This window comes from Molossus molossus, unplaced genomic scaffold, assembly GCF_014108415.1.
Source record: "Molossus molossus isolate mMolMol1 unplaced genomic scaffold, mMolMol1.p scaffold_m16_p_4, whole genome shotgun sequence".
NCBI classification, from domain to species: Eukaryota; Metazoa; Chordata; class Mammalia; order Chiroptera; family Molossidae; genus Molossus; species Molossus molossus.
Window position 1 is genome coordinate 65,923,540 of NW_023425377.1, and position 20,522 is coordinate 65,944,061.

The 20,522-nt window shown below is 45.9% G+C and overlaps 2 protein-coding genes across 6 annotated transcripts in view; one reads left to right on the forward strand and one right to left on the reverse strand.

Annotated features, from left to right (window-relative positions):
- MAU2 (MAU2 sister chromatid cohesion factor) overlaps positions 1-11,344 on the reverse strand; it is a 36,914-nt gene extending 25,570 nt beyond the window's left edge. For 2 of the 5 annotated variants that reach the window (XM_036281797.1, XM_036281796.1), the window contains exon 1: positions 2,467-2,829. In XM_036281797.1, the coding sequence (XP_036137690.1) occupies positions 2,467-2,589 (123 nt within the window). In that variant the 5' untranslated portion in view covers positions 2,590-2,829. Of the gene's footprint in view, positions 1-2,466; positions 2,830-11,043 lie in introns of those variants that run through there. The other 3 variants (XM_036281795.1, XM_036281794.1, XM_036281793.1) reach the window with 2 other exon arrangements.
- A 319-nt stretch (positions 11,345-11,663) lies between these two features.
- SUGP1 (SURP and G-patch domain containing 1) overlaps positions 11,664-20,522 on the forward strand; it is a 32,957-nt gene continuing 24,098 nt past the window's right edge. The window contains exons 1-2 of the mRNA XM_036240446.1: positions 11,664-11,710; positions 13,580-13,751. Coding sequence (XP_036096339.1) covers positions 11,689-11,710; positions 13,580-13,751 — 194 coding nt within the window. The 5' untranslated portion in view covers positions 11,664-11,688. The remainder of the gene's footprint in view (positions 11,711-13,579; positions 13,752-20,522) is intronic.

Genomic DNA, 20,522 nt, shown 5'->3' on the forward strand with positions numbered 1-20,522 from the left:
CTCTCTCTCCCTCCCACTCTATCTGTACAAAAAATGGAAAAAATATCCTCGGGTGAGGATTAAAAAAAAAAAAAAAAAAAAAAAAAAAAAAAAAAAAAAAGAGTATCCTAAATGCCTTACAGAACCATTGGAATTTTTATTTATTTATTTTATTTTTTATTTTTTTATCCTCACCCGAGGACATTTTTCTATTTTTTGTACAGATAGAGTGGGAGGGAGAGAGAGGAAGAGAGAGAGAGAGAGAGAAACATCGATGTGAAAGGGACACATCGAGTGGCTGCCACCCGCACGACCAACCAGGGCCGGGGACAAACTGCAACCAAGGTACATGCCCTTAGCGGGAACCGAACCCGGGTCTCTCCGGACCGCAGGCCAACGCTCTAACCGCTAAGCCAAACTGGCCAGGGCAGAACCATTGGAATTTTTAAAACCACAAACATGTAAAACTGGTTTAAAAATTAAATATTTTTGCCCCAGCCGGTTTGGGTCAGTGGTAGAGCATCGGCTCGTGGACCAATGAATGGTGGGTTCGATTCCGGCCAAGGGCACATACCTTGGTTGCAGTTTGTCCCCGGCTCTGGTTGGGGTCGGGTAGGAGGCAACCAGTCAATGTGTCCCCCTCACATTGATGTTTCTTTCTCTCCCTCTCTCTCCTTCCCACTCTATATGAAGATAAATAGGAAAATATCCTCAGGTGAGCATTAAAAAAATAAAAAATAAATATTTTTAATTAAAGAAAAAAAGAGTATCCTAGATGCAGCAAAGGGAATGCAGAGGGAGGAGGAAGAGGAGCCAGAGACTGAAGGCCCAAGTGACTGCTGGCTGGGAACATGAGGAAGGGGAGGGGCTAGAGAAGCCTGGGGGACGGCCTTGGGGCTGGAAATGCTTTGGGGGCAAGACTAAGTGGTGGAGGAGGAAGTCACAAAAGAGGCTGGGCAAGACTTGGAGCAGCATCCCAGACCAGCTGCCTGAAAGAGAAAGGTGAGCCAGAAGGGGGAGCTGTGGGAGAGGGATAGAGAGAACACTCAGTGCCACTGGGCTTGACCCTTTTGCACACATACATACAAGCACAAGCGCATACATGTGCACATAAGTGCTTGCAAAGCCCAAGCAGAAGGCACTCTGCAGCCATCCCGAATGTCCCCTCCCAAAGCCCCGCTGCAGCATGGTCAGCAGGAGCTCAGGGTCCCCAGAAGGCAGAGCCAGTGCCTGCTGCCAGGAGTGCAGCCTCAGAGGTGAGGTTTCTCAGCTGGAAGCTGTCTACAGAGACTGGGGATGGGCTCAACTCCAACCACATGTGTGTGATGTCACGAAGGTGGTAAACACAAAATTTAGGGCTTGCTTTCTACAGAAGTCCCTCCTCCTCATGGGGAAAGGAGGTACAGCAGCAGAAGCTCCTGAAGGCCACCAGTTGGGAGGAGGAATGGGATGCTGTGTAGGAGGCTGTGTGACTGAAGAACTGAGTTGGGGAGAGGATGAGATCTGGCCCAACCCTGAGATACTGTGGTCCCGCAACTGAATCTCCACATGCAAGACTTACCCCAGGCAAGGCCTCTATGCTGAAGGGGAGCCCTCTAGCAAGAGTGCAGCGTGAATAAAGAGAACGTGGACAAACACAAGAGGATGGGATTAAAGGTGTGGACCCACATGGAGGAACTGGATCCTAGTCACTCTTAGCATCTGTTCCCAGATGCAACCTGCTTCCATTCTCTCATGCATGTGCTTTAAACATACACAAATGAGAGATGTTAGATAAAGCCTTATGATGTGCCTCCTCATGGTATTGTATCCCCAGTTCCTGGAACAGGCCAACACACAGGAGGTGCTTAGGAAACATTTGGCACATGAATGACAACTTCATCTAGCATCACTAAGAAATGAGAGCTTCCTTAAATGCAAATTGCCACAGAACTGAGGCTTATGATTTCAAACACAAAGGCCTAATTCCTAAATGACATTAGATAGCTCCATTCAAACATCACTGCTTTGTGTCCAGGCATCAGTGTCAGTGACACATTGAGCCATCATTCACGATGACCCAGTTCCAAAGCTAGAAGCTAAAGAACTAGCTCAGTGTCAGGGCAAGCCAGTCACTTCCTCTGACTGACTGTCGGCCACACACCAATCAGATGACTTTGCTTTTATTTCTTTTTAACACTTGCAACCTAAGATCTCAAATCAGAAACATACACACATCAGTAATATATGCATCTCATAAATGAAGTACCAAGGTTGCTACCTTACCCAAAGTTGCTACCTCATCTGTAAGTTTTACTTTGTAACATTAAAAAACAGCTTTTATGTTTCCTTCCCAGTGAAGGGAAAGCCACCCAAGTGAGAGACCCTGAGCTGTGGGGAGGCCTGTAGAAACATAAATATCAGGTTTTAAAAAACAAAATGTGTACAAATAGTTATTGACTGCAACTCCTTTGGGATGGAAGCATAGTACTGAGGAGTCAGCCTTGCCTCTTTCTGCTGTGTGACCATGTTTATGAGCATCCTCCTGTCTGTAGCAAGTTGGAAGTGGTCTCCATCTTGTAGGTTTGTTGAGGATCCAATAAGATAGTGTCCCAAGAAGCATGAACACATGGTCTGGCATGTAGAAGGTACCAACAATACTATGGTAGTTCCTAGGCAGGAACAAGAAAAATCGAGGGTTGGAAGGGAGGCAAGGGGTGAGTTGGTGAACTGTGAAGTGATGGTTCCTACACAGATTTCAAATCCTGAAGTCAGAGGAGACTCAGAGAGCGAGAGGAAAGAAAATGGAAATGAAAATGGGGATGCATAGATCACTCTTTCATGAAAAGACTTAACATCAAGCTCTGTAAATGCAGCTTCTACTCAAGAGTCTGCTCCTGCCTGGCCGGTATGGCTCAGTGGTTGAGCCTCAACCCATGCACCGAGGTTGCCAGTTCGATTCCCGGTCAGGGCACATGACCAGGTTGTAGGTCAAATCCCCAGTGGGGGGCATGCAGGAGGCAGCCAATCGATGTTCTTTCTCATCGAAATTTCTCTCTCTCTCTCTTCCTTTCTAAAATCAATAAAGGAAAAAAAAAGAGTTACAAAAAAAAGATTCTATTCCTGGTCAATGGGGCATGGAACTTAGCAGGACATAGTCATGATCATTTAAGGATGACAGATCTGCTCTAGCTGTGCCTGATGATGAAAGGCTCACCAATGAGCCCTTTCAGGCCTTCAAAAGAGAAAGGAAAGAATTTGATTACTTGTTGGGAAGGTAAACCAGAGACTGTCAGGCTTAACCTGGAAGCAGAATTAACAGTGTCTGGACGGCAGTAGCTGCTTTCTAAGTCAGATGAGTAAAACCACCACTAAAAAGCAGCTCTATTCCAAAAGCAAAGAGAAAGTAAACACAGCCTTAACATGGATACTGTAGCCAGAGAGACGACTGTATATTGAACGACTGCTGGATTATAGCAAATAACAAATAATTATTCCAGAGGAGAAGCATCTATTTCTCTGTGGCTTTTTTTTTTTCTTAATCCTCACCTGAGGATATTTTTTCTATTTATCATCAGAAGGAGGGGGAGAGAGAGAAACATCAACATGAGAGCAACACATCAACAGGTTGCCTCCTGCACAACCCGACCAGGGTCAGGGACGAACTGCAACTGAGGTACATGCCTTTGACTGGAATTGAACCTGCGACTTATTGGTCTGCAGACAGACATTCTAATGTGATAAAAAGTAAGAAAGTTAAGGAAGAATGTGCAAATTACTGAAATGGAACTGTCTGTTTGTGTGGAAATAAGGAAGACTTAAAATTCACACAGGAATAAATGTGTAGCAAGAGGAAAGATAGTATGGTGAAAATGAAATGTAAAGGAACACAATCTGACAGAAACTGCAGAAACAGCCTCGAAAACTCTCTAGCCAGATTTCTGCCCTGACTAGTGTGGCTCAGTTGGATGGACGTTGTCCTGTGCATTAGAAGGTTGCTGGTTGGATTCCCAGTTAAGGGCACATGACTGGGTTTCTCCTTGGTCCCTGGTGGGAAGCATGCAGGAAGCGGCCAACCAATGTTGTACTCTCACAAGGATGTTTCTCTCTCTTCTTCTTCCTTCCCCTCTATCTAAAAAAAAAAAAAAAAAAAAAAAAAAAAAAATCAATAAACTATTTTTTTTCTTTATTGATTTTAGAGACAAGAGGAAGGGAGAGATAAAAACATCGATGAGGGAAAACATGGATTGGCCGCCTCCTACATGCCCCCCACTGGGGATTGGGCCCACAACCTGCGCATGTGCCCTAACCGGGAAAAGAACCAGTGACCTCTTGGTGCATGGGTCGATTCTGAACCACTGAGCCACATCGGCCAGGCTCAATAAACTATTCTTTAAAAAAAAAAAAGTGATTTCTGAGTAAAGGGACATCCTTTATAATCATGAACTATTTACTGAAGGAATCTCAGAGCAGCCGAGAATTCTGACAACACATCCACATCACTGCCAAAACCATAGTCAAAGAAGGAAGTATGTCGTATAAAGGGTCCTGTCATGCACCATAATAGCTACAGGATCGATCTGCTGAGCAAATCCAGGAAATGAGGCAGCCAGCAGAAGCTCCGAGGGTCTGCAGAGGCAAGTGCCACTGAGACCAACAGCTTCAACCTCAACAAAGCTGCTGAGAAAAGGAAGAAACACCCTCCATGCCTCTGAGGTGAACACTTAACAGATGATTCTTTCAAAGTTGGTAGAATTAACAAAGCAAATGGGTAAGAATATTATATATTCCTTCTATAAAGTTTACAAATGAAGTTAAGGAAGCAGTTAGAAACTGACATTAAGTACACAAAAGAGTAAATAATATAACCTTATATTTTAAAAATGTGATTACTAAGGAGGTTAGGGTCTCTAAGAGAGAAAGCAAAAGAAAATGAAAATAACAGGGAAGCTGAGTGTATTAAGTTTAGAGGCTAATTAAAAGTTTTACCTAGAGTGTGCCCTGGCCAGTTTGACTCAATGGTTAGAGCATCGGCCCATGGACTAAGGGGTCTAGGGTTTGATTCCCCGTCAAGGGCGTGTACCTGGGTTGCAGATTCAGTCCCAGGACCCAGTTGGGGTTGTGCGGGAAGCAACCAATTGATGTCTCTCTCACACTGATGTTTCTTTCTCTTAAAAAAAAAAAAAATTGCCCTGGCCGGTTTGGCTCAGCGGTTGGAGCGTCGGCCTGCGGTACAGAGAGACCCGGGTTCGGTTCCTGCTAAGGGCACGTACCTCGGTTGCAGTTTGTCCCCGGCCCTGGTTGGTCGTGCGGGTGGCAGCCACTCGATGTGTCCCTTCACGTCGATGTTTCTCTCTCTCTCTCTCTCTCTCTTCCTCTCTCTCCCTCCCGCTCTATCTGAACAAAAAATGGAAAAATGTCCTCGGGTGAGGATAAAAAAAAAATCAATGGATGAATATTCTCTGGTGAGGATATACCCCCCACCCAGTTTGGCTCAGCGGTTAGAGCGGACCAGAGAGGCCCAGGTTCAGTTCCCCCTAGGGGCATGTACTTTGGTTGCAGTTTGTCCCTGGCCCCAGTTGGGGTTGTGTGGGTGGCAACCACTCAATGTGTCTCTCTCATGTCGATGTTTCTCTCTCTCTTTCTCCCTCTCTCCCTCCCACTCTATCTGAAGATAAGTGCAAAAATGTCCTAGGGTGAGAATTAAAAAAAAAAAAGTTTTACCTACAGCATTTATAAATTAGAGAAATTCCTTTAGGGAAGAACACCAGGGGAAATGTTCAAGGAGAAATTAGTCACAAAGTACCTGAGAGTCATTTACCTTAAAAAAAAAGAATTTTTTTTTTTTGTTATTCTAGGTTGATTCCCTAAAAGGAAATTGTAATCTCTTTGGCTATTTGCTCTTCAGGACTAGAAATTAGCAAACCACCTCTAAAAGAAGAAAATATTGGCCCTGGCTGGGTAGGTCAGTTGGTTAGAGAATCATCCCAATATGCCAAAGTTGTGGGTTTGATCCCTGGCCAGGGCACATATATGAATCAACCAATAAATGCATAAATGGAACAACAAATCAATGTTTCTCTCTCTCTCTCCCCCCCTTCCCCCTTCTCTCTAAAATCAATAAGTAAAAATTAAAAATAGCCCTGGCCGGTTTTGCTCAGCGGTTAGAGCGTCGGCCTGCGGTCCAGAGAGACCTGGGTTCGGTTCCCGCTAAGGGCATGTACCTCAGTTGCAGTTTGTCCCCGGCCCTGGTTGGTCGTGCGGGTGGCAGCCACTCCATGTGTCCCTTTCACGTTGATGTTTCTCTCTCTCTCTCTTCCTCTCCCTCCCTCCCACTCTATCTGTACAAAAAATGGAAAAATGTCCTCAGGTGAGGATGGAAAAAAAATAAATAAATAAATTAAAAATAAGTAAGCAAATAAAAGGAAAACATATAATGATTATTTTTTCTTTCTGTTTTTTGATTAATCCTCACCCAAAGATATTTTTCCATTGATTTTTAGATAGAGTGGAAGGAAGGGAGGGAGGGAGAAAGAAAGAGAAACATCTATGTGAGAGAGACGCATTGACTGGTTGCCTCCCACACGACCCCAACTGGGGCTGGGGATCGAACCTGCAACCCAGGTACATGGCCTTGACCAGGTTTCGAATCCACAACCCTTTGGTCTGCAGTCCAGCGTTCTAATTGCTGAGCCAAACCAGCTAGGGCCATACTATGATTCTCTACTAAGTGAATCTGGAAAAGGAAAGAATAAAAGTTGATAGCTGTCTGATTTGGAAAAAATGCGCAAGTGATAAAGATTTTAAAAAAGCATGCTTAAATTGCAATACAAAAAGAGATCATGCACTGGCCGGTTTGACTCAGCGGTGAGAGCATGGGCCTGCGGTACAGAGAGACCCGGGTTCGGTTCTCGCTAAGGGCACGTACTTCGGTTGCAGTTTGTCCCCGGCCCTGGTTGGTTGTGTGGGTGGCAGCCACTCGATGTGTCCCTTTCATGTCAATGTTTCTCTCTCTCTCTCTTCCTCTCTCTCCCTCCCACTCTATCTGTATAAAAAATGGAAAAATGTCCTCAGGTGAGGATTAAAAAAAAAAAAGAGAGATCACAAAAAATTGCAGAAAGAAAACAGCATGGAAAACTGCACTTTAATTGAAATCTGAACAAATTCCTAGCTGGGGATGCAACTAACAGAAAAAAAGGGATTTCCAGGTATAATATGAGTGTGAGCTCTGTGTGACCTTGTGGCCCTGTGGAAGACTCCATAAGATTCAGGGTTCTATAAAATAAAGGGAAGCCACTTCACAAGAATATGGGTTTAACCCTGGCCGGGTAGTTCAGTTGGTTAATGCGTCAACTGGGTACATTAAGATTCCTGGTTCAATCCCCAGTTGGGGCACATACAAAAAAATCAACCAATGAATGCATAAATAAGTGGAACAACAAATTGATGTCTCTGTCTCTCTCTATAAAAAAATCCATTAAAAAATAAAAGGATACCCAGCTGGTGTGGCTCAGTGGTTAAACATTGACCCATGCACCAAGAGGTCGCAGGTTCATTTCCCAGTGCGGGCACATGCCCAGGTTGTGGGCCAAATTCCCAGTGGCAGGCATGCAGGAAGTGGCCAATCGATGTTCTCTCTCATCAATGTTTCTATCTCCCTCTCCCTCTACCTTCCTCTCTCTCTAAAATCAATAAAGAAAAAAAAATTTTTTTTTTCCATTTTTTGTACAGATGGAGTGGGAGGGAGAGAGAGGAAGAGAGAGAGAGTGAGAGAAACATTGACGTGAAAGGACACATCGAGTGGCTGCCACCCGCACGACCAACCAGGGCCGGGGACAAACTGCAACCGAAGTACGTGCCCTTAACGGGAACCGAACCCGGGTCTCTCCGGACCGCAGGCCGACGCTCCAACCGCTGAGCCAAACCGGCCAGGGCAAGAAAAAAATTTTTAATAAATAAATAAAAAGATAAGGGTTTAAAATTACGGGCCCAAAGTCAAATGGCTACAAGGAAGTATTGTGAGGCATGGCTATTTTCCCTCAACAGCACTAAGTAACCAAAACGCAATGACATACACAGTGACTATGAACCATTGCTAGAAAAATGGCTTCTGAGACAAGGGAAGGGAGATGGCAAGATTTATTGTTTATCAAGAGAAAAGGAGGCCCTGGCCGGTTTGGTTCAGCGGTTAGAGCGTCTGCCTGCAGTCCAGAGAGACCCGGGTTCGGTTCCCGCTAAAGGCACGTACCTCGGTTGCAGTTTGTCCCTGGCCCTGGTTGGGTCGTGCGGGTGGCAACCACTCGATGTATCCCTTTCATGTCGATGTTTCTCTCTCTCTCCCTCCTACTCTATCTGAACAACATATGGAAAAATGTCCAGTGAGAATTTGAAAAAAAAAAGAGAGAAAAGGAAAACTTCAGAACAGGAGCATCCACTGAAGGCACTGGGCCCAGGTCCTAGGAGTCAGTCTCCAGCTACTCCACACCCAAGAAAGCCTGGTGCTTCATTTGATCTCAGCCTCATCACTGCCCAAGGGAGACCCTGACACAAACTACTTACAAACCACTGACAGTTCAGGCACTCCTTGGGAATCACCTGACACCCCAAGCATTTCTCCAGACTCACTTCCTCTACACCATTTAAGGCTTTGCTCAAATAGAGACTCCCTTGCTACCTTTGTCAAAAATAGCTCCTCGCCAACTCCATCTCTTCCGCTGGTCCATATTTTTCATGGTTCTTTCACTGCCTAACCTCCTACAACATACACATTCATTATTTGTCTCCCTCACTTAAACATAAGCTTATGTGGGCAGGGGCTGTTTTAGTTACTCCTGATCCTCAGAAGAGAGTTTGGAACCCGGACTGAATAAGTAAGTGCCAAATGACTAAAAGAATAGAACTTTACAAGAATAATAACAACTTACTGTCTTGGCATGGAATCTGGTGATCTTGAGCCTAGGTTTGAACCCAATTTTGTTTTTTGATCCTCACTCAAGGACATTTTTCCATTTTTGTTCAGATAGAGTGGGAGGGAGAGAGAGGAAGGGGGGGTAGAGAGAGGGAGAGAGAGAGAGAGAGAGAGAGAGAGAGAAACATCGAGGCGAAAGGGACACATCGATTGGCTGCCTCCCGCACAACCCCAACCAGGGCTGGGACGAATCACAACCGAGGTACGTGCCCTTAACTGGAACTAAACCTGCAACTCACTGGTCCAAGGCCGACACTCTAATCACTGAACCAAACTGGCCAGGGCTGAACTCAATTTTGTTAATAACTTGCTGCATGGTTTTGGCCAAATCACTTTACTTCTCTGGGCCCTTACCATCTCACTCTTGAAACAAGGACATTGATCAAGCAAGGATTAAAGTCCCTTTCCAACTCACTTTTAAAAAAATGTTTTTATTATGCTCAGCTGGTGTCGCTTGGCTCAGTGGTTTAGGGTCAATACATGCACCAAGAGGTCGCCAGTTTGACTCCCGGCAAGGACACATACCCAGGTTGTGGGTCAGATCCCCAGTGAGAGGCATGCAGGAGGTAGGCAATCGATGTTCTCTCATCAATGTCTCCATCTCTCTCCCTCTTTCTAAAATCAATATTGAAAAATTATTATTATTATTTTTTAATCCTCACCTGAGGACTTTTTTTTTTTTTTTGCATTTATCTTAAGATAGAGCGGGAGGGACAGAGGGAGAAAGAAAGAGAAACAACGATGTGAGAGAGACACATGGAGTGGTTGCCACCCACACAACCCTATGAGGGGGGGGCACAAACTGCAACGGAGGCATGTGCCCCTAGCAGGAACCAAACCCAAGCCTCCCTGGTCCATGGGCTGACACTCTAACTACTGAACCAAACCAGCCAGGGGTATAGAAAAACTATTTTTAAAAACTTTTAATGTTTTTATTAATTTTAGAGAGACAGGATGGGAGAGGGAGAGAGATAGAAACACCCATCAGCTGCCTACTGCTTGCCTCCTACTGGGGATTGGGCCCACAAACCCTGGCATTTGCCGACTGGGATGGGATGATGATGCTCCACCAACTTAGCCACACAGGCCAGGGCCCCCTTCTAACTCTTTACAGTATACACAACAAAGATCTGGTATCCTCCCAAAGGCAACTTGTTACCAGCCATGGGTGGGTTCAGACTTACCTAAAATCAATACATTTTAAAAATCTAAGTTGATTCTACGCGAAAAGTTCTCCTTTAATCAGAATGAAAGAGTAAATGGCAAATGAAGGCACAGTCTGACAGGAATTCATTGTCACTGTGAGAAGAAAAATGCCACAGCCAGATTCTTTGAAGCACCAAGATCTCACACAAGTCAAGATGTGGGGTGCGAGGGGGGCCTGCCCTCTGAAGGGGATGGACTAGTGGATGGTGAGAGGAAGAGAAGTCACCGGGTGAATACAGAGAAAGCAACCCCCGGTACTGAGTAACTTGTCCTGGAATCCACCCCCCATACACCCCCCATTTCTCCTCCTTATAGGACTTAAAATGCCGAATTCTAGGCTCTGGGCCTCTACCTCCCACCTATGACTCCCCGAATCACTGATGGGGGCATAATACCCTCCAGACACTTATCAGACTTCCAGGTCCAGGGAGAGAATGCTTTCCTAGGTTTTCTAAGAGACCAAACTTGATTCCCAAGGGATGTCTGGGCTGTCACCTCGACTCTCCACTATTCCGAGTCACTTCAGGAGGGAGTGTTCAGGCTGATACTTCCGGGGCTGAGCCCTGAGAAGCTGGAAGCTGCAGGACCCACCGGCAATCTGGGGACGTCTCCATAGGTACCAACATGTCATCTACTACGGAAAACCTGAAGAATTTGGAGACCCTGTTGCTCCTCAGAGGAACGGGGCCCTGGACTTTGCCTGTCACCAGAGACGTTAAATAATGTACAGGGCGAGGCCCTCAGGTCACCCGAGAGGCTGGCGGCTTCGGGGTCCTGCCGCTCATGCGGAAGTCGCACCCCAGGTCCCCGAGAAGCGGCCCGGGCGGTCCTCGCCCGCTGTAGTCGCGGCCTGTCAGCTCAGGCCCCTAAAAGAGCCCGCGCTCCTCCCTCGCGGTCCGGCCCGCGCTCACCGCTTTCTCCAGATGGCTGCGCGCCTGCTCACTATTCTTGGTGTGGTGGTAGAGCACTGAGCCGAGCTGCAGGTGCGTGCGGGCCTCAATGCGCTGTGGTGGCTTGAAGGGGAACACAGCCTGCAGGCAGTGCACACACAGACGAATCTTGGGTGGGCTAGACGTGCGGAAGTGCTCCGCGAAGCCCAGAAGTGCCAGGTACCATGACTCGGCCGCCTCGGCCTGCGCCGCCTGGACCGCGGCCGCCTGGGCCGCTGCCGCCGCCTGAGCCGCCATTTTGGCCTCCACAACAACAAGCCGCCGCCACAGGGAGGCGGAAGCCGGCGCATGGGGCGTGGCCGGGCACTCCTCGCGTCTCTCGCGATAGCTGCCGCACAAAGCATCCTGGAACATGTAGTTTGTATTCGGAGTGGCTGCGACTACCGGAAGGTGTGTGTAAAGATGACGCCTTCTGGTCCGCGGAACTGAGCCCACACGTTGCCGATAGGCTGAGGTTTGCGTTCCTGCGACAAAAGGCCCCAGGTCTTCCCGCAGTGGCTGGGCGTGGCTGGCCAACGCAGACTACATCTCCCATTAGGCCATGCGCACTATAACACGCCTCTTTCAGGTGGCGCCGGAGCATTGTGGGATTGGGTGAGTCTCAAGATGGACAACCGGGATGTTGCAGGTAACAGCTCCCTCCTTCTTTCAAGTGTGTGCCCGGGTCCTCCGAGCTACGTATCGTCGTTTCGTCCTCGGGACGAGCCTGCCCCAACCCGCCGGCCTCTCGCCTCAGCCTCTGGGCTGCCCAAAGCGGCGGGTTTTGCATCTCCCCCACCTACCAAGATCCCATTCCCAATTGCTGCCCCCGACCCCGGGCCTGGTTTGCTGCGGGCGCCTGACTTCGGTAAAGACGGACACGGGGTCTGCCCTGCGTCCGCTTTCCAATAAAAACACCTTCAGGGCTCCTCCGATTTCCGCTCCCCGAAACTGCAGCAACCGTGGGCTGTTCTGCGCCTCTTCGTAGCAACTGGCATCTGGCCTGTGCTGCTTTCTTGAAAAGCGGGTTTTCTGATCTTCTCTCAGACATTCCTGGATACTCACACAAATTCCTGAGTCTTTCGAGCCTCTTTACCATAAGCCTTGTCCTTCCTTATCTCTTCCAGCCCTAGCCACCCCAAACTGGGTGCATTCACCTATTAAGCAAATACTGTGTGCCAGGTACTGTGCTGGGCATGCAGTGGTGATCAAAACAGAGCCCTGCCTTCCTGAAGGTTATTTTTCACTGGGTGTCAGACAATGTATCAAGAGGAAATATTTACAGAGAGAGAGTGTGTTATAATGTGAGAGAGTGAGCCTGGAGGCTGCTGATAATTGGGTGGTCAAAGAAGGCTTTTATGAATAGAAGACATTTGAGATGAGGGAGGCCTGGGAGGGTAGAGCCTTCCACATGAAGGGATCGCAAGTGCAAAGGCCTTGGGATTGGGGACTGGCTTGCGGTTTTGAAGAATGTCAAGAGTGGGGAGGGGGCCATCTCTGGCAGGGCCTTCAAAATCAATTTTCGGGGTTTGGATTTTACTCCAAGTCCCTTGGGGAAACTTTAAGGTGTCTTCTCTATCTCTACAGCTAATGCCCATGTCTGAAGACACTGTCATCTTTTGTTTGGAGCCAGAGAGCATCTTCGTTGGTCTTCTTGCTGCCTACGTACTCTCTCCAAACAGTAGCCAGAATGATTTTAAAAATAAAAATACCTACTGGATATGTCAGCTTAATACTCTCTGACATTTCCCAAAGACCGTAAAGTAAAATCTAGACTCCCTTTCTTGTACCCTCATTCCTGGAACAATTCACTCAGGCCACACTGGATCCTCGCTGGTCCTTGGATGCATCAGGCTTCATCCAACCTTTGGTTTTTGCATCTGCGCTTACTCTGCCCAAATTGTTCCCTGTGTGGCTTTTCAGGAGTCTGGCTCTTTATCTTTCTGGTACTGCTCTCTCTTCAAATGGTTATTTTCTAGCTGCCCTAGCTATAGGGTCTCTGTATTATTCTTCCCCACTCTTTTTTTTATTTCCAGCATAGAACTCTTATGATTTGGCAGCTACTTTTAAAAAATACATATATTTTTATTGATTTTTTTTTTTTTTTTTTAGAGAGAAAGGAAGGGAGAGAGAAACAGAAACATCAATGTGAGAGAGCTACATTGATCGGCTGCCTCCTACATGTCCCCCACTGGGGATGGAGCCCACAACCTGGGCATGTGCCCTGACCACAAATCGAACTGGGACCTGTCAGTCCATGGGACGATGTTCAATCCACTGAGCCACATTGGCTGGGCTGGCAGCTACTTCTTTGTTACAAGTCTGTCTCCCTAGCCAGACCTGAGTCCCACATGGGCAGAGGCCCTGTCTCTCTTATTTAGCACCTATCACAGCACCTGGTAAATAGCTCGGTAAATGCTTGCTGAATAAATAAACAAACGGATGTGTGAATGTCAGTTGCTGCATGCATATTTGTGTAGCAAAGGTGATTTCTGATGTGTTTCTTTTCTCTCCCCAGGAAAGGCTAACCGGTGGTTTGGGGTTGCTCCTCCCAAGTCTGGAAAAATGAACATGAACATCCTTCACCAGGAAGAGCTCATTGCTCAGAAGAAACGGGAAATTGAAGCCAGAATGGAGCAGAAAGCAAAGCAGAATCAGGTGGCCAGTCCTCAGCCCCCGCATCCTGGCGAGTAAGTGCACTCTGAGGCTGGATTGGGTCTTAGAGGGTAACAGGCAGAGGGTTTTGCTTATAAGAGCAGTCATGGTATTTCTGCACCCAGTCACAGCCTGATGGTGCAAAGAGTGACACAGATATTCTCTTTTAGGAGGCTTAGTATGTCAGAAGAGACACAAGGGGTGCATGGGAGCCAAGCGGATGGCCTGCCAACTCTTTTGCTCAGCAGTTATTTACTACTGACATCCTGTGGTCCAGGGGTCAGAGGTATAGGCACAGAACAAAAACCCAGACTTTGTCTCTGCCTTTATGGGCCTCACAGTCTACTAGTAAAGGAGGTACCAATTCTACCCCCAGAGCTGCTGGTGGGTAACAGGCAGTGTGTTCCCACTGTCGCGGTGCAGAAGAGACTTTGCATTCTAAAGGCCAAGGCAAAGCCAGCCTATTAAAGAAGCAGGGAAAGGCCTGCTGGCAGAAAGCAAGAAGAGAGCCTCCCATGTGTCAGGCCCAGGGGCTGTGCCAGGGCCAGGCAGAGTTTCCTTCTGCCTACCCTGAGAAACACCAGGCACCCAGAAGTTTTGAGCAGGGGTGGTATGATCAGAGTGACAAGATCTAAGAATTTCAGACTAGAGATTGATAATCAGAGAGGTAACCCCCTTTCTGTGTGGTCTGAAGTATGAATCCTGTTAAGTCTTCACAAAGTTCTTTCCCAACTCCCACCTTTTGTTTGTTTCTTGTCAATCCTCACCGGAGGACATTTTTCCATTGATTTTTAGGAGAAAGGGGGAGAGAGAGAGAAATCTACATGAGAGAAACACATTGACTGGTCGCCTCTGACATGACTCCATCCAGGGCCAGGGATCGAATTTGCAACCAAGGTATATGCCCTTGACCAGGAATCAAACCTGAAACCCGTCAGTCCACAGACCAACCTTCCAACTGCTGAGCCAAACTATGCAAGGCAAAGAAAGCTTCCACCTTTTCTAAAAGTCTGTGGTTTCTCCTTAAAGGCAGTATTTAGACCATATCCCTGTTGGAACCCAGGGTCTGCCACCTCCAGGGCACCCAGGAACATGAGGACTGGATGTTGAGTTTTCTCACCCATGGGGTTTATGGAAGGACTTACACCAAGATAGACACCAAGATAGGAAAGGCCTTGTAAGATCGCATCCAGGAGGGTCTCCTGGAGGCTGGTGGATCACAGCTCCAGGATCAGGCAACTGAAAGGAAATATCAGGTAACAGGTGGGTGGGTGTATGGTATAGGTAGCTATGCAAATAAAAGCACAGGACACCAACATTTGAAATTTCTTACTGAGGACCCTAGCTGGCTTTGCTCATAGCTTAGAGTGTTGGCCTGAGGACAGAAGGGTCATGGGTTCAGGGCACGTACCTGGTTTGCACGTTCAATCCCTGGCCCCAGTTAGGGTCATGTGGGAGGCAACCAATCGATGTGTCTCTCTCATGTCAATGTTTCTCTTTCTTTCTCCCTCCCTTCCACTCTGTCTAAAAACAATAAAAACAACAACAACAACAAAATATATATATATATATATATATACACACACCCAAACACACACAAACACACATTCCTGGGTGAGCATTAACAAAAAAATAAAAGTAAAATAAGCCCTGGCCAGTTTGGCTCAGCGGTTAGAGCGTCAGCCTGTGGTCCAGAGAGACCCGGGTTCGGTTTCCACTAGGGGCACATACCTCGGTTGCAGTTTGTCCCCGGCCCTGGTTGGTCGTGTTTCTCTCTCTCTCTCTCTCTTCTTCTCCCTCCCTCCTACTCTATCTGAACAAAAAATGGAAAAATGTCCTCAGGTAAGGATAAAAAAAAAAAAGGTAAAATAAATATGAAAGGTGCCTCAAAACAACCATTTTGACAAAATTTGTTTCCTGTGTCTTCACTTTGTTTTATGAAGTTGTAATCAATTTTGTACTGCTTTCCCACCCCACTACTTTCTAAAATTTTTATTTATTAATTGATTTAAGGAAGAGAGAGAGAAACATCGATTTGTTGTTCTACTTATTTATGCATTCATTGGCTGAGTCTTGAATGTGCCTGACTGGGGATTGAACCCATAACTTTGCCATATCAGGATGATGCTCTGATCAACTGAGCTACTTGGCATTTTCTTTCTTTCTTTCTTTCTTTTTTTTTTAATTAATTGTAGAGAGAGAGGAAGGGAGAGGAAGAAAGATTTAGAAATATCGATTGGCCACTTCTTGCATGCCCCCTCTGGGGATTGGGCCCACACCTGGGCATGTGCCCTGACCAGAATTGAACCAGCCACCTCTTAGTGCATGGGTCGATGCTGAACCACTGAGCCATACTAGCTGGGTTCCTTTTTTTTTTTTTTTTAATTACTCGAGGATATGTTTTTATTGATTTTAGAGAGAGAGGAAAGGAGAGAGAAAAACATTATTTTTTTTTTTATCCTCACTCGAGGATATTTTTCCATTTTTTGTACAGATAGAGTGGGAGGGAGAGAGAGAGAGAGACATCGATGTGAAGGGACACATCGAGTGGCTGCCACCCGCATGACCAACCAGGGCCGGGGACAAACTGCAACCGAAGTACGTGCCCTTAGCGGGAACCGAACCCGGGTCTCTCCGGACCGCAGGCCGACGCTCTAACCGCTGAGCCAAACTGGCCAGGGCAAGAGAGAAAAACATTGATGTGAGAGAGAAAAACTATAATATGAGAGAGAAACATCGATCGGTTGCCTTCAATACATGCCCCAACTGAGACCTAACCCACAAACTAGATATATGTGCCGGGACTGGAAATCAAATCTGCAAACTTGTGGTGTATAGGACAATGCTCCAACCAACCAAGCCACCTGACCATGACACCCCACCCCCAACTTTTTAAAAGAAAAGCTTTTCCCTAAATTACAACTCTTCAGAGTCGTCATAGTTTTTAATTTTTATTTATTCTTATTGAGATATAATTCACATGCCGTAATATTGATCTTTTAAACCGTACAATTTAATGATTTTTAGCATACTCACAGCATTGTGCAACTATCACTACTATCTAATTCCAGAAAGAAACCTCACTCCTTGTCTTCATAGATTTACCTAGTCTAGATATTTTATATAATAGGTGGACTTTTGTGTCTGATTTCTTTTACTGGACATAGTGCTTTCAAGGTTCTTCACATTGTAGTGTGAGAGCTTTATTCCTTTTTATGGCCAAATAATATTCCATTGTAGATGGGCCACATTTTATGTTTATCAAGAGCCAGCTTTTCGAACAGCTGCATAATATCCCTATCATTGGTTTTTTCGGGTGGTTTACAAGTGGGATTCATTTACTGGGTCACTACTGCCCTGAAGTCTTTTCTTGTCTTTCATCATCCTCACCTTCTTCCCCTCACTCCAGAGGGAGGTGCACACAGTTGAGGACATAGCCAGGGTCACCAGAATGCTATGCTTGTTTAATACCAAGGCTGATTATCAGCAGAATCTTTTCCTTCATATAAAATAACTTTTTTTTTAGTGAAAGTGTGGGAGGGACAGAGAGAGAGAGAGAGAGAGAAAATCATCATGCGAGAGACACATTGATTGGTTGCCTCCCACAAGACTCCGACCAGGGCTGGGGGTCGAACCTCAACTTGGGTACATGCCCTTGACCAGAATCGAGCCCACAACCCCTTGGTCCCCAGGCCAGTGCTTTAACTTCTGAACCAAACTGGCCAGGGCTTAAAATGTTTTCTTTATTGGATTTTTTTAGAGAGAGAGAGAGAGGAGAGAAGCATCATTATGAGAGAGAACCATTGATTGGTTACGTCCCATAAGCATCCCAACCAGAGACTGAACCTGAAACCTCTTAGTACATGGGACCATGCTCAACTGACCCACCCGGCCATTGCTTAATGCCTTTTTTTTTTTTAATCCTCACCCGAGGACATTTTCCATTTTTTGTTCAGGTAGAGTGGGAGGGAAAGAGAGGAACACAGAGAGAGAGAGAGAGAGAAACATTGATGTGAAAGGAACACATCGAGTGGCCGCCACCCGCACAACCAACCAGGGCGAGGTATGTGCCCTTAGGGGGAACCGAACCCGGGTGTCTCTGAACTGCAGGCCGACGCTCTAACCGCTGGACCAAACCAGCCAGGGCTGCTTAATGCCTTTTAAAAAAATGTTAAAGGGCCCTAGTCAGTGTGGCTAAGTTGGTTAAGTGTCATCCCATGCATCAGGAGGTCACAGGTTCAATTACCTGTCATGGAACAAGCCCGGGTTGTGAGTGTGATCCCTGTTAGGGGGTATGCAGGAAGCAGCCATCGATGTTTGTCTCTCATTGATGTTTCGTTCTCTCCCCCCACTACCTTCCCCCCCTTCTCTAAAAATCATATTTAAAAATAAAAAACGTTAAAGATAACTCATAAACATGGTAGAAAGTCTGAATAATAGAAGAGAGGAAAATGAGGAAAAACCAAAATTAATCATGAGCCCAGCCAATGTGGCTCAGTGGATTGAGCATTGTCCCATGGACTGAGAGTTCCTGGTTCTATTCCTGGCCAGGGCACATGCCCATGTTGGGGGCTCGATCCCCAATGAGGGGCATGCAGGAGGCAGCTGATCTGTTTTTCTCTCACATCAATGTTTCTTTCTCTCCCTTCCTCTCAAAAAATCAATTTTTAAAAAAACATTTAGCCTTGGCCAGTTTGGCTTAGCAGTTAGAGGGTTGGCCTGCAGACCAAAGAGTCCCAGGTTTCATTCTGGCAAGGGCACTTACCTCATTTGCAGTTCGTCCCAGCCCCAGTTGGGGTCATGTGAATGGCAGTCAGTTGATGTGTCCCTCTCACATAGATGTTTCTCTCTCTCTCTTCTCCCCTCCCTGCCTCCCATTCTATCTGAAGATAAATAGAAAAGTATCCTCCAGTGAGGATTTAAAAAACAAAAACAAAATTAGTCTGGCCAGTGTGGCTCAGTGGTTGAGCATCGATCGACCCATGCACCAAGAGGTCACCGGATCAATTCCTGGTCAGGACACACGCCCGGGTTGTGGGCCAGATCCCCAGTGGGGCGCATGCAGGAGGCGGCCAATGGATGTTCTCTCTCATTGATGTTTCGATCTCTTCTCCCTCTCGCTTCCTCTCTAAACCAATAAAGGAAAAAAAAAAACCATATACCTGCCTAGGACGTGACTACCCACCATGACTTGATTTTAGACAGTTTAATAAATAAACAAACAAAAATAAAATTAGTCATTATCCTGCAACCCAAAGATGGGTGCTGGTTACCTTTGGATAGGTTTTTCTAACAATTTTTTTTATCTCTTTTTACCTGAGGATATTTTTTTAAATTGATTTTTAGAGAGAGAAGCATTGGTGTGAGAAACATCAATAGATTGCCTCTCATCTGTGCCCTGAGCAGTACTCAAACCCATGACCTTTTTGGTGTATAGTATGATGCGCCAACCAAGTCACCCAGGTAAGGCAGCGTTTTTAACAATTTTAAGTTCAATTATATTTTGACATAAGTACAACCATGCTGTAAATATTGTTAACAGTGTGCCCTTTTGATTTTCATTTAATGTTGTACTTAATTGCTTTGTCTTTGAAATTTTAACTCTTCATGGCTGCTCCATCTGCCCTTTGAATGTCCCATAATATTTAACCAGTCCCACTTGTTAACTGCTTAGGTTGTTTCCATTTTTTTGTTCTTTAGAACAGATTTCTAGTAAAACTTAATTTTTTCTTTTTTTAAAATTGATTTTGGAGAAAGAGATAGAAACACCGATGCTAGAGAACATCAGTTGGCCGCCTTCTGCATGCCCCCCCACTGAGGATTTGGCCCTCAACCTGGGAATGTGCCCTGACTGGGAATTGAACCAGCTATCTCCTGGGGCATGGATCGACACTCAACCAGAACCACACCAGCCAGGTGTAAAATTTAATTTTAAAGAGAAAAGGCTACATCTGTGGGTTCCCTGAGCTTTTATTAACTATTTGGTGTGTCTGTATGACAGATTGTTACTCAGTTTGAGAAACACTATGAGGAGTTTCAAGGTTGGTGCAGGATGGTATGTTATAGTAGAAAATGGAAGAAGTAGGGCACATTCCATGATCACAACCTTATTTCCTTCTATTTCTAATTCAGGGAGCAAATGAAAGAAATACACCAAAGTGTTAATAGTAACTATTGTGAGGTGGGAAGATTTGGGTTTTTCCCTTTGCTTTCTATATTTCAATTTTTCTACATTCTCATTTGCTCATAGCTAGCTCTATTTTATAATAGGGAAAATGAATTTGAATTAAACATTCAGGCCCCTGGGTTTGCTTTTGTGCTGATTTTTTTTTTTAATGTTTTTTAAAATAAAACGTACCATTTGTGAAAAGAAAAACTAAATATATATAATTCCCCTGTAATTCTTCTACCAAGAGATTGCTTTGGGTGTTTTCCTGTATGTGTGTAATCCTCACAGAAGTGCTGGCCAACCCAGGCCCAGAACTCTAGTCATAAACAGCACAGACAAATACACATGCCCTGCTTTGGAGAATTCTAAAGTCTAGCTGAGAAGACAGACATGGGAGCCAGTAACAACCCAAATAATTAGTTTACAGCAGATAGGATAGGGGCTGTGTAGGAAGAGAGCAGGTGGCTCTGAGTTGAGGAGGCCATTTGGACTAGGAGGGTCAATATTCTGGTAGAGTTGACATCAGTATGTGTAGCATTGCTTTGATTAGAACAAGCTTGTTCCCAACTTACTACTCTGAAGGTTGCTCTATGCACTCAGCAGTCCCCAGACATCTCTGGGGGTTGATTTTGGGTTC